Below are 13,199 nucleotides of genomic sequence, written 5' to 3' on the forward strand. Positions count from 1 at the left end.
GTTCATCCATCATCTTTCCTCCCACCGCGACACAGTAGGTTCATGCACGCCGATCCCCACAGAGTCCTTGTGACACGTTACCTGCATAGGGGTGGAGAAATATATCCAAGAACAGTTACCCATGCCCCTTGAATTAATGAGTAGCCACGAATATAAGTGCACGAAGAACACGCCCCTCTTGAGAGAAGTAATTGAATGAGAATACTACATGCAGTCCAATGTTTTAGATAAGCGTGGTATTCTCCATGTCTTCATCAGTCTTACACTCTAACCTCAGGAGCCCGAAACATACCAAAATCTGTCTTGAGTTGGCCCAGTTGTATGGCCTAAGCTTGGGCAAGGAGTAAGCACAAAATTAGGTTTAATTCATGCAACTTAATCCTTTGAGAACATAGATATTGCGGCCTCATTTGCCGATTCATGAAGTATATAGTTGCTTATTCCGAGTTTTGATTGTGATGAGGGCCAGAGAATAGACTGGCCATAAACCGGTTTTTGTGTGTCTTGGATGGGAAAAGGAAAGTGATTAGGTGACGTAGGGCAATCACCATAGAAATTTCTGGTACAAATATACAATCAGCTCTAATATTTTAATTAATATCTCTGTCACAGAAGCCCTTTCCGAATGGCCTTACAGTGGGGATCCAGTTGTTCTTACATTCACCTAAAGCTTAACATGGGTGCTTGATCTGAGTCTGTTGATTCAAGATCTTATTCTTCTATGCAGCTGCCGCCCGCGCCTAATCTTCTCCCCACTTGGAACATGTCGATTATGAGAGGAATATATACAATGTATCTTGGGAGTATGGGAGCATAAAATGATTAACTGAAAGTTCTACAAGAGTTCTAATAAACATCTCAATATTTACCTATTGAGGAAATGAGTTATGAAGTAACAGCTACACCATTAGCCAAGATACAACAATAATGAAATTATGTCCATTGTATGATAGTGGATTGGCGGCCGATCCGCGCGGGTGGCCGGCGTGGGCGGGAACTACGGGTTCACTGCCGTGACGCAATCAAAAATGTCAGTGCTCTAGGACTAGTAGTATGAGTGATTGACGCGATCCATGAATGGGTACTATTCGTTTATATAAGTATCGTACCAGCTGGAACGCTCTCGGCATAAGGTTCCCTGGGTATGTCATTTCTAGACGCAGGGTAAATTGAAATCAGCGGTCGCTTCTGCAAACTGCTGCTTCTGAGTACGACTACCTGTGAGTTGATGCGAATTCAAATGAAATTAGTCGATGTGGAGCCTGAAACTAAGTAATTACCAGCTCGCGAGCAGGCAGGCCGATTGTAAGCAATAACGCAGACAACATGGTTGAAGCACTTTCAAGTAGCTGACCAGGGGTAGATTGATTCCAGGATCGATCATGCATCCGGCTACTGAGAGCTGTAAAACCCTTCATTTGCCTTAAATACGTTTCTTACTGTATGTCTTCTGATCTGATAGGAGGGCTTCCCGGATGTGCGACCGCATAATTCGCCATATTCTGCGGTGAATAGTCCTCCGTGTTTGGCGGCTGAGACACCTGTGTTATCTTTCGATCGTGCCATTCGTATCGGCTGGTTGATGCTCGTAAGTAGCGGATTACACAGCAGCGTATATTACGTTGACACAAACGAGTGCCGCCCAACATCTGCATTCTTTCCATTTTATATTTTGATCGATCATTCCCCTTATGGGAACATGCCTACGGGATCATTGGGGGCGACCATACCGGCGCAACCATGACGATACCGGTATTTATTGTCTACACTCATAGCGTGACTCAGTCACAGCAAAAACGGACCTTCACCCGAGGTTTACTGTAGGGTATGCAACAACGAAGAGACTATCACTTGCTCGCATTATATGCTTGCTTACATCGAGGCATAATTCACCAGTCTTCCTCATATGCCCGTACTCCACCAGTCCTTGTTGAAAGGGTGTGCCCCTGACATGCCTTCCATCCACATCCCTGAGACCCTCAATAGAAGGGGGCAATAATACAGATGTCATTCTTGCCAGCGCCCTGATTGTCACACATTTCATCATAGCCACACCTCCGCCAAGTAAGAGAATGATCATTGTTGCAATGGAATATAAGGCCATGCCATGAATCCTGATCATTGGCATAACTGCCACCTCCACTGTTTTGTAAGGTCTGCGAGATAGCATTACTGTTGCTGGGATCTAAATTGGAAGAACTATCAGCTTTATTTAATAAACCAGTAGGTTCTCGGAGGGCAAGCTCACCGACATCCAACAATACATATGAACAGTAGTCCAAGCCTGGGGTGCACGTTGCAGCGCTCGCGGAAGCTGCGAATGCCAGGGCAGCGGCAGTGATGATCGCGGTGAGCTTCATGATGGTTGGTCTCGTGCTGAACCTTTGGTAAACTTGGTTGTATTGAATGTGGAGCGATTCGATGCTATAACTGAGGGAAGATTGAATGCTAGGCTGAATGAAGTGCGAATTGCTGAGGTGCGCCTTCCATATTTATGTCATCCACGAACAGCAAAAGAAATAATAATAGGTACTATTTAAGAGATTATCTGAGTAATAAGCGAGGATAGCTTTCAGCAAACCCCGATGATCGACGATCATGGGAGATAGATTTCAGCTGAGCAGCTGAAGGTGCAGAGACGCCTGCTACCCTTGCCCAATGAGATGTGTCATGCTGTACTACGGTCTTCACTATGTTATTTCGCGTGATCAATGGCTTCCAAAACAATACATCACTGTTCCTACACTAATATGTGCATGTGGCTGTTGAACAACCACATTGTCATAGAGTAGGGAGCTTGTTCACTAGGTTTACAGAATCTCATCTTAGTAGTCCGAAATAATAAAGATGTGGTTATTATTACCGTTACATTTACCGACCTTACTGCAGTGTACGGAGAATGACGTATGGGGGTGGACAGATGTCCATAAGAGTCTGATATTGCCGCATATTCGATATCTGTAACAGTAAGCTTAGATTGTTATGGATGTTTAGTACATACAGCGTGCATTGAAGCGTTCTATGAGCATTGACTGGATGGGCTCTGTCGTAGTACAATGGCCACTGCGGTGGTATGAGGCATTTGGGTCCTTAGTCCGCCTGGCATAACAACCAGTGAAATATGATGCGATAGAAATGTGATTAACGTGGAATCCTACCAACACCTACCAACAGAGAGTCAGCTGGAACACTGCGGCCGAGAAACCCTTCTTACTGACCGAGTCATTGCTTATTGATCTAGATTGCGCGAGAGATCCTGTTGGATAATTGGCTGAGCAGGCGCCGGACCTGCAAACTAAGGCGTCAATAGCCTGTCTGTTGAACCACTAGTTCAATGTACCTCTCCGCCTCAATAGGTCCTGGTCACATGGAAATAAACCTGATGGCTGAGTCCCATTCGTAGTTATTACCCATCCGGTCTACTGCATGTTATTGCAGATAGGACTGCCCTGGGTGGAAAAAGAACGGGGCAGGTAGCAGGGAACCCTGTACACGAAGAATATACCGCGTACGGTATGTTCAAAGACGCTACTGTATTTGGCTCTTATTGGAAGCCCACCCTAATCGGCTGAGACCGCGGCATTGAATCTCCCCTATGCAGGACAGTGATCCGAACATCCTAGTACATGTGGATACGTCCCTGTATGCATAAGAAGCCCTTGGGCGCATGGTAGATATTACGCCGGACGAACGGGTCAATTTCCTGTTCAACTTCGTTTTATCTGGAATTCCATCCGTGTCACAACCGAGGCGCTTCCCACGCTTCTTCATTGCCTATCCTTGGGGAAAAACCATGCGGGATCTCGGAATCTGGAGTTAGCCCGAGCAGGTCCGTTGAGAAGGTGGCGAATTATCGTAACCATACCCGCACCAGTATGCATAGAACGTTCATCACCACACTCACCACCCCACAACATTAGCCTAATGCAGGCAGATCCTGATGCAGGCGGTGTGATGAATGCAAGATGGCACCATCTGTGGGAGGACATTGCAGCTTTAATATCTGCGGTGTACGTCAGGTATAATGTATCAAGAAAGGCCTTCCATAGTCTCGCTAAAGGCTACCGGGGGCCAAGTTCACTCCTGTTCGCAAGTGCGCTGGTATCTTTGGAATTGTGAACTAGCAATCTTTGCCAACCTGGAGAGACTGGGGTGGGGTTGACCCAAGCTGCTTGGTCCAAACTTTGTCAGACTAGGCTTAGAAGGGTACTCGCTCAATGTGAAGCTACCTCGTAAGGAGATGAACACGGTGGCCTAAATCACTAGTCCATGAGGTTTCAAATTGCTTTTTGTGGGCCACCTAACAGCAGATCGTGATGAGGGGTCAACAGACAGACCCGCAGAATACCATTTTGGACGCTCGATACTATAGACGAACCTTCTACCCGTTAATGTAGTAGGCATAGGTTATCGTGGTGATATTGAAAGGTTGGTGCAGCTTCTGGTTACCATGGTTCCGTAAATGCCGACAGCCCTTTGCGAGTCTTCTGGCAACTCCAATAGGACATTGAAAATTCTGGCATGTTACATAAAGTAGACCACTGATTCGCATCCAGCGAGCAGGTCAACGAATATTATAGATGGTACACGTCACGTGATTTGACTCTTGTCAGATAGTCAAAGAAAAGACAACTGCCAGCAAATAATGTAGCCTCTATTGGATTCCCCTCTGCATGATCATCAAGCCTTTTGCTTGGTGTTGACATGCGACCGCAGTGCTCAGACCATGCTTACCGCTCTGGCACGTAAGACCGATAGAAAATTCCCATCTGCCCGGTTTGTTCAAGACCCCCTTCCGACCCTCATTCCTTGTTTCGCTTCCCCCACTTTCCCCCTTTACTGTTCGTTTCTACCTTGTGCTTTTTATGTTTTTCGTTTTGTTTTATCTCTTGCTCTTTTCATTTTTCTCCTTCCTGGACAATTGTGATGAGGGACCCAAGCGATATAACATACGAGAATGTGCAAGACGAAAAGACCGAAACAACCACGCCTACGGAAGCACGGCATTAATATCCACCATGTACCCGAGATCTCATGCCAAGCACTGCAATGAATTAGAAGAAAAAAAAGGAAGAAAAGAACTTACTCTCCTCCCAACGGCCAAACCATTCTTGATTGATACCTACTATGCCCAGGGTATGGCTTCACTGGGAAGCAAGCTATATTAAAGAGACAGATTGCAAGGTATCTGCAATGGACAAGCAACGTCACACTCCATATATATTTGCCCTGTCCGATGTCATATATCAAATGCATTCCTTGAACCGCCCATACCTTGTTGAAAGGTTACGCTGCCATTCCTTTCTTTCCGCGCCAAGATGCCCACTAGTACAAGGCTTCGCAAACGTCATTCTGGCCAGCACCGTTGTTTGCACATACAGTGCCACCCTCGCATCTCGGGACAGCTGATCCGATGAGCAGCCAAAGTAATAAACTCGCATAAAGCTGGTTTTGGACCCTCAATACTACCAACACCCGGTGGATCATTACTTGGTTGTCGCCAGACTTGTAATTGAGTCTCAAAGACTTGAATTACAAATTGACTTGAGGAAGCTCGTTGACCACTTCACTATGTCAAATCACTGCTAGCGACGGAAAGTAACAGCGAGCAGACAGACGTGTCCGTGGATACACCTACCATGACCACCGTAACACTTTGTAACAAGCTCCAGATCTACAGGAATAAATTGGTAGATTGATGGTCTGATGGGTTGTGTGAAATGAGTATCGCAAGTCGCAAGAAGATGAAGACAAGTAGAGTTCTGTTGACATGAGGCTGTAAAGGACACATCGAACCATTATGCAATTAGAGTTCAAAACGTGTACTAAGATAAAATGTATATCGTGTGGCTTAGGGCGTCGAGCAAGCAGACAAACAGATGATATGGCTTGAAACACTAGACAAGATATAGGTACCAGGACCTGGAACTGCAGCTGATGGGGTGTTTTCGAGGCATAGTTAAATCACCGTCAAGCCAGATATGTGGATAAAATTGATGACAAAGAACCACTGCGGTTTGCTCCTTATCTAAGTACTCAAGTAGAATTACATATTCCGCGCCAGTGCTTGATTAGCAACAGTCCAGCCACGTAGGAATGTCTACATTGGATTTCTGCATTCCATTACCGCCTTGTGAGCTGTAAATACTATCTGGCAGAAGGGCTACATACAGTGGGTAAAAAAGCTCTGCTAATATCACGAAAGCATCTAAATGTTGATCCGCACTTGACACGCTCGCTGGCAGTTGCTTCATAGTAGGTAGTTCTCACGCCACAAAACTTTCCGAGTCACACGCTAGTACCGAATGCAAGATCCCGCTGCTCATCGAATTCAGGTATGAATTTGATGCTGAAGCCCTAAACTTCATCTGAATGTATATCAGGAATTGATAGTAAAAAGAGAAAGCCCAATTGATATGTCTTAGCAGCGCCTTTGTGCGTGCATCCTCTAGTTGAAAAGCATAGAAGGGACATATTTAAATCAACAATATATTCATGAAGTCTGTCAAGGCTGCTGGCCAAGGCTTCTGGTGGAATCAGACCTGACGTTGATGTCCTCATAGAAATTAAATTCTGAGCGTCGATATTCTGTGAATATGTGGAGAATTACATAAGGACATAAGATTCCCTACTACCGAACAGAATCAAGAAAAACTCTCACAACAAGTATATTTCTGTTGCCAATTCATTCATAACCGCAAATACACCACACGGCCCAGTAATTCCTCACGCAATCAATGTGTCTACTCCTGTCTTCATACACACTGTATAAAACTCGCTGGTAGGTACCGGCGATCTAACCCCAGGGACTGCTCCTGGAGCTGCAGTAATCACTTTGGCCCGCTCCGGCATTCACGCAGCCACCGGGACATCTCTGGACCTCAGTGATGGAATGGTCATTGTTGCAATGAAATACTAGACCACCCCAGAGGCCGGGAGTATTGGAAAGCACAACGTTGTCCGTGCGCTGCAGCTCTCGTTGTATAGCTTCGAAATTGCTACCGCCTATAAATTTCAAGCTATAAGTATTATCTCCAGGCACTAGAAGACCTTGGAAGGAGTCACTCACTGACGTCCGTCAGAACGCGTGTACAGTAGTTCAAGCCAGGCGTGCAGACGGCAGCGCTCCCAGCGGCCGCGAAGGCTAGGGCGGCGGTAGTGATAATGGCAATCAACTTCATAGTAACCTTTCCGGGATAAAACTGAAGGCCTTGTTGTTCTCGAGGTAGGAGGCAGGATAAATTAGCTAGACAATAGGAACTTTGCTGTTTCTTAGGTGGGTTGAGGGGATATGGGCTCTTATTTATACCTTTTCATGTCTTCATGGCTCATAAAATAAGACGTATCAAGGCGAGGACTGTTGGGTCTCCACAGGAGGAAGCGCAAGAGCTGAGCTGCCCGAGGCCCTGTGATTACCCCCTGTTTTTTGGCACTATCGAAATGGGCAGCACAATGCATTGAACAAGCAAAACCCGTGTAAACATGTGTCAGGACCATTTATACAATAACCATCTGATTCCCTATTTCACACTTTGTACTTCAGTCCGTAGGCTGTAACTGATCAAAAAAAAGGGCTGAACACGCGCGTGGCGAGGCTCTGTATAGGGCCAGTCATTATGGAATTTGGGATATACAGGCTATCAGCATGATGTAGAAAATCTGGTGCACCCTTTGGTGGCCAGCGTTCCATAACTGCAGACACCCCTTCTCGTATCTTCCAACAGCTGTAGGAAGGTAATTCAAATACTAATGGGCTGCTCCATATTGCACATAGGACTTGGCCATGATTACCCCGCATTCAGCCTGGCAAATCCCGAAGACGATAACTAGAAAGGCTATATGATGAAAATCGGCGCATCTATTCCCACACGGGCGTATTCCTGTCCGATTCAGCTGACCTGCCTCTCTGATCGGGAATCTAGGGATGTCTTAGGTTGCCAGTATTAGTACTAATGTGTTGATTGAGGTAAATGTGAGGACTACTCGCGGAGATATTAGGAAATCGAACTCGAAGTTGTTGGTCTTGATTCTTAATGCCTGCAAAGCACATAAAAACAAACATCACCGAAATCATGGTGACTAGTATGTCTACAATGGGCTTCGGCCGTCTTACCGCCTGATCTATTCTAATTATCTTATGTTATTTTCTACTCTCTTCTTCTGAAACCTGGTCTGGAAATGACGGAGACTTAATAACCGCAGCCGCTATTATTGCTGTATCTGGTCTTCTACTCACTAAACATCCCACCTGAATATTAATTTACCTAGCCGTGTCCAAAACTTTGTCGCGCCACTACAACATGTATATATCTAACCAATTAATCCTCGTGGCGCTTTCCGCGGCCGGTCGATTGACAAGAGTTATAGAGCTACACTGGTGTGATGTGTGTTCTAGAAGGAATCCCATAAGCTATGATGCATTTGTGAATGATCTTGTTATATTAGAGGAGGGATAACATCCCATCCAATAGAAAACCAACCTAATGAAGGTGGTATGAATGAAGTCTATACAACAAAGCGACTCATTTACGTACCTACATAATGGTGTTATGACAGGGGTACAATAGGGTTAATAGTGCTGGGGTCCGGTGCTATTCTGATGGCTCGGTGCGACCAAACGACTGCAAGATGGTATCTAGGTAACGAGGAATCGATGAAGGCATGGTTTCGAAAGCTCGCCCTTATTTATACGAGCGTGCGAGTTCTCCTTTGTTTAGACTGAGTGTCCGGGATGAAGTATCGAAGTTATACAGTTTGTCAACGCTTCAACTTTTGCTTGCACAGCGAACTTCTCTTACCGCTATCTACATTTGCGACTGCGAAAGTGAAAGCTTATTGCATGCTCTGATCTGGTCGTGTTACATTATATCGTTATTTCCTCCTATTTGGTCTATGATCTGCCAAGGGATAATTGAAACCAAGTCATGAATGGTTGATTTATAACAGGACATCGACCAGCTGCTGTACAAAGAACCACTTGAGAGCTGTCTAGGCCGTACGACGGCATGTTCCAATGTCACTAGGTTCCTGCAAAGCAGTGCCCTTCAGTAGATACAATTTATAGCCAATTAGACGCGTCATGGCTACAGATGTCACTGTTGCCAGCTCCGGCATCGAAACAACCACCGACACAACCTCCGAGATAGGTAATTGAGCCACCAGGATTGCACTTCCAGTAAGTGCCCCACCAGACGCCGGGCGAATTTGAAAGAACAACTTCACCAGAGCTTCGGAGAGTTTGTTGAATAATGTCATGGTATCCTGCCATATATCAGCTTACTTGGCTGGCCAAGGGACTGTTTCTGGGCGTCTCACCAGCATCGACCAAAGTACTTCCGCAGTAATTCAAGCCAGCTACACATTGGCCAGCGCTTACGGCATTGGCGAAGACGAGCAAGCTGGCAGCAACGGTAGAGGTAAGCTTCATAGTGAATGATGGATTGGATTTGTTAGGGTTTCCGGATCGAGTTGGACAGATCAATGTCGAGATCCGTTTAGGATGGATGCTGTGCTGTGCTGGATTTTACAGGCTCATGGAGACATGGTGCCTGGTTTTATATCTCATCTCATTTGGATCAAGGAAAGGAATCAAACGATTTCAGATTTGGAAAACCCAACATTGTGGGAAAAGCAACGTCGAATCGATAGTTCGAACAGCTCCGAGAGAGTTAGGTGGCAACCTCGTGCCACTTCACTTATGCGAAATTACACTATTGATACTGTTTCTAACTAAGCTTATCTGGTGCACACAGGCATAGTGTAGGAAATAACACAGTGATAGATGTTGCTATTTGCACTCTGTTCCCTTCGATCTTGCGCAACTGTTCCAGCAAAGCTGAAATGCTGAAGACACATACTAAGATGACCCCGACTCATTCGTAAATCAAGGCAATCAGTCACGATCAAGTGTAGACAAATAACGAAGTAAGGGTTGAATGCAGCATAAGGACAACGGAATCAAGCTACAGACAGGATAGTGTCGATCATGAAATGGTATCAGTAGCACTCCGGATTGAAGAATACCTGATACAGTCCAGTCTACAAAGTATTCGAATATCATTCAGTTAATAGGTGGTACTGAGACGGATTTGCCAACCGATTCAGGGTAAACACCCGTGGTCATGAAGCAGGCAGCCCTGCAGATCCGGGAATCAAAAGAATGGTTACATAGAGAATCCTGCGATTGACTTCCGGCCCGAGCTTACTCCGCTGGCTCCGCAGTATTTGGGATGGGAGAAAAGAGTTAAAAAACAGGGAGGGGGTGTCAAGGCACTGCAGTAGTGGGAGCTGAATCAAGGTTCGGTCAATGATTTCAACTGCGGCTGAGACCGCCCCACGCCGATCAGCTGAAAACCAGCGATCGGGTTATTCCGAATACTTAAAGCCGCACGCAGAGCTGAGAAAAATGAAGGTCACGCTTTGTCATTAGTTTCCAATAGTTTCAAGCATAGCGTTACATGTCTTTCTCACACGGTCAATCTAGTTATGCAACCTGCTATTCTCCACACACTTCTTTTTCTCATCAACCAGTCTAGTACACATTCCTTCAAGGCCAAATCCCGAGTATAACCCTTTTTGTTGAGCCCATTAACAGTGCTCCACTGAGCATCGTATTTCTCTACCAACACCTTCATATCTCGGAGGAGTCGAAAACATCTTGCAGTAGGAATTCTTTACTCCAAAGAGGCCCATCTCTCGCCAATTGGTATAGACCACGCGGGAATGGAATGGCTATTATACTAGAGCTGATGCAAGATTGTACGTGCTAAAGCTCAATGGCGGGCTTCCAGTCTCAGTGAAGCGTCTGATCCGATGCGCGTTGGTGAGCCCCAATGAAAGTGATCAAACTCCAGGGAGGGGACGTATCCCCGCGATGCATTGTCCACTGGCCAGTGAAACGCACATTCGCCTTTTGTGGATCTTAAAATAGAGGATCGGACATACTAGCTATCAGCTGCGTCGATGGCGAAAAATGGTCTCTATGTTGGTGGCGGCCGATCAGTAACTTGCGTTTACGCCTTCCCTTCATTATAGGAAATGGAACTAATGGCTCCAGTTCCATGGGTCGTAACTAAATTTATGGTATGATTATTTGGTTATAGTATTAGACATGTTGACTGCACACTTTCCCAGTCATGGGCGTGATGGGCCGTGTCTATCTCAAGTACTCTACATCACAACGCCGTTAGAGGTGATTGATGGATGAGCCGGGTGACCCATAACAGCATCACGACCCTGATGACCGGCTACAATGTTAGAGCGGCTACCGTCGAGAGATGAATCCGCTAGGGAACAGAGGGAGGAATAGTCTGTAGTTCTTGTTTAGTTTATAAAAACAGACGAGTTCGTCAGAAATGATCGAGCACATTATGATGAGTGTTCCAACTCTACTTTACGCAAAAGCGACTACATCACTGTGGTTAGAAACCCTAGCTACCGCGCTCATTCATGTCCAACTTGCATGGAACTACTCAGCCTGATACATAATATCTGAAATAACAGACTAGCTTCATTGTCACCGCTCCTCAGAGGCCAATGTCACACCCCGATTTGATTGCCGAGTGCCTCCTTCCACCAATTGTCCCCATTCTTCCGATACCACTGGACCGTGTTGGCTAGTCCTTCCTTGAAGCCGACGCTTTGAGACCATCCAAGCTCTTTGAGCCTGTCACCCTTGACAACATAGTCATTGTCGTTGTATGGCCTATCTGGTATCGAGTCAATGAATTCGTCGAAGTTCTTCTCTATATCATGTCCGAATTCTCTCAAAACTCCAGTTGCGACATCACGTACTGATACCTCATCCGATGAACTGACGTTATAAATTCAACCAGGAACACCCTTATGAAGAACAGTATCATATGCAGCAATTACATCAGCAACGTGAACGAAGTTCCTAGTACAGCTGCCATTTCCTTGAATCGTCAATTTCTGGCCATCTCTGACAAGCAAAGCAAATTTGGGAATGAGCTCTGAAATAGAAAGTCAGTGTTAATCAAGAGGAATGGGGCAGCTAGCCTTACTCTCGGGGTATTGACAGGGCCCGTAGATGTTATTACACCTTAGAATCATGCCGGGGATTTCAAAGCTCTTCTGATAGGCCATGACGAACATTTCGGCTGCAGCCTTGCTAGCGGCATAAGGATTGGTAGGGTTCATACGCGTGTCTTCGTCCACACTGACCCCCCATGTTTCCCCGTACACCTCATCAGTCGAGGCATGTAGGAATCTATGAAATATCAACTAGAATCAAGTATAGCTGCCGAAGTGAATACCTTGTAATTTTACCATAAGCGTTCATTGCTTCCAGCAACCGAAACGTCGCACACACATTCATGTCCACAAAGGCTGCAGGATCGGAAAATGACTTCTGAACACTAGATTCTGCTGCAAAGTGTATGACACTGTCAATGTTATACTCGGCCATAACCTTAATCAGATGTTCCTTGTCATGGAGATTGCCTTGCACAAAGTGAAAGTTTGGTCTGTTCAATACCGACTTCAGGTTGTTCAAGGTAGAGACGTTACTCAATTTATCAAGGCAAACAACACTGTATTTTTCACCATATTGATGTACCAGGTGATGGCACATCCATGAACCAATGAAACCGGCTCCTCCAGTAACCAAGATATTCTTCACCTCACTACCCGGCCAGTCTGTAGGACCTTTATTCCCAGGCACGATGGTAGTGATAGTCATGATGACATAAAGCTTTATGAACTGGAACGTGTGATTCGATCGTTATGGGACAGCTGCCTTCAGTAGTAGTGTACTGACGTATGCAAAGGTCATGCAGGAGATATATATATCAAGACGGGGTCACTGTCTCGGCGAGTTTACCCATGGAAGGAACTTGGGTTCTTGCAACACCCTATAAACAAGTTACTGCAAGCTATTTTGAACTCAATCCAGGAATCCGGTTTGATGGAGATATGGCCTGCTCTATCTAGAAGGAGATAGGCTCTCGCAAGGCGTCATATAACATCCCAACATTGGACTTTGACATCATTATATACTCTATTGCCTTAAACAGTGCGAAGGTGAACTTAATGTACCAGCTTTGTAAGCATCCATACTGTGCTTTCTATGGTGTGCCAAATGGCACGAGCCAATGCCTGGCAGAAGGGCGAAACACCAAGTGCGGTGACGTACATCAACCCAGTTTGGGTTGCTGAAATCTAGATCTAGTAAAGTATAT

The 13,199-nt window shown here is 45.6% G+C and overlaps 4 protein-coding genes across 4 annotated transcripts; all 4 read right to left on the reverse strand.

The window, feature by feature from the left end:
• Positions 1-1,979: 1,979 nt before the first annotated feature.
• On the reverse strand, positions 1,980-2,360 carry AtWU_11473 (uncharacterized protein; the record flags this gene model as incomplete). The annotated part of the gene is made up of 2 exons (XM_035506573.1): positions 1,980-2,185; positions 2,249-2,360. 2 exons carry the CDS (start codon positions 2,358-2,360, stop codon positions 1,980-1,982), a joined length of 318 nt encoding a protein of 105 aa, XP_035362466.1.
• Positions 2,361-6,796: 4,436 nt separating this feature from the next.
• Positions 6,797-7,181, reverse strand: AtWU_11474 (similar to An09g00290; the record flags this gene model as incomplete). Its single annotated transcript, XM_035506574.1, has 2 exons — positions 6,797-7,005; positions 7,070-7,181. 2 exons carry the CDS (start codon positions 7,179-7,181, stop codon positions 6,797-6,799), a joined length of 321 nt encoding a protein of 106 aa, XP_035362467.1.
• Positions 7,182-8,988: 1,807 nt separating this feature from the next.
• On the reverse strand, positions 8,989-9,427 carry AtWU_11475 (uncharacterized protein; the record flags this gene model as incomplete). The annotated part of the gene is made up of 2 exons (XM_035506575.1): positions 8,989-9,261; positions 9,377-9,427. 2 exons carry the CDS (start codon positions 9,425-9,427, stop codon positions 8,989-8,991), a joined length of 324 nt encoding a protein of 107 aa, XP_035362468.1.
• Positions 9,428-11,538: 2,111 nt separating this feature from the next.
• Positions 11,539-12,700, reverse strand: AtWU_11476 (dTDP-D-glucose 4,6-dehydratase; the record flags this gene model as incomplete). The annotated part of the gene is made up of 4 exons (XM_035506576.1): positions 11,539-11,792; positions 11,841-11,972; positions 12,024-12,229; positions 12,276-12,700. 4 exons carry the CDS (start codon positions 12,698-12,700, stop codon positions 11,539-11,541), a joined length of 1,017 nt encoding a protein of 338 aa, XP_035362469.1.
• Positions 12,701-13,199: the final 499 nt, after the last annotated feature.

The sequence above is a fragment of the Aspergillus tubingensis genome (genome assembly GCF_013340325.1).
Source record: "Aspergillus tubingensis WU-2223L DNA, scaffold_15, whole genome shotgun sequence".
Classification (NCBI taxonomy): domain Eukaryota; kingdom Fungi; phylum Ascomycota; class Eurotiomycetes; order Eurotiales; family Aspergillaceae; genus Aspergillus; species Aspergillus tubingensis.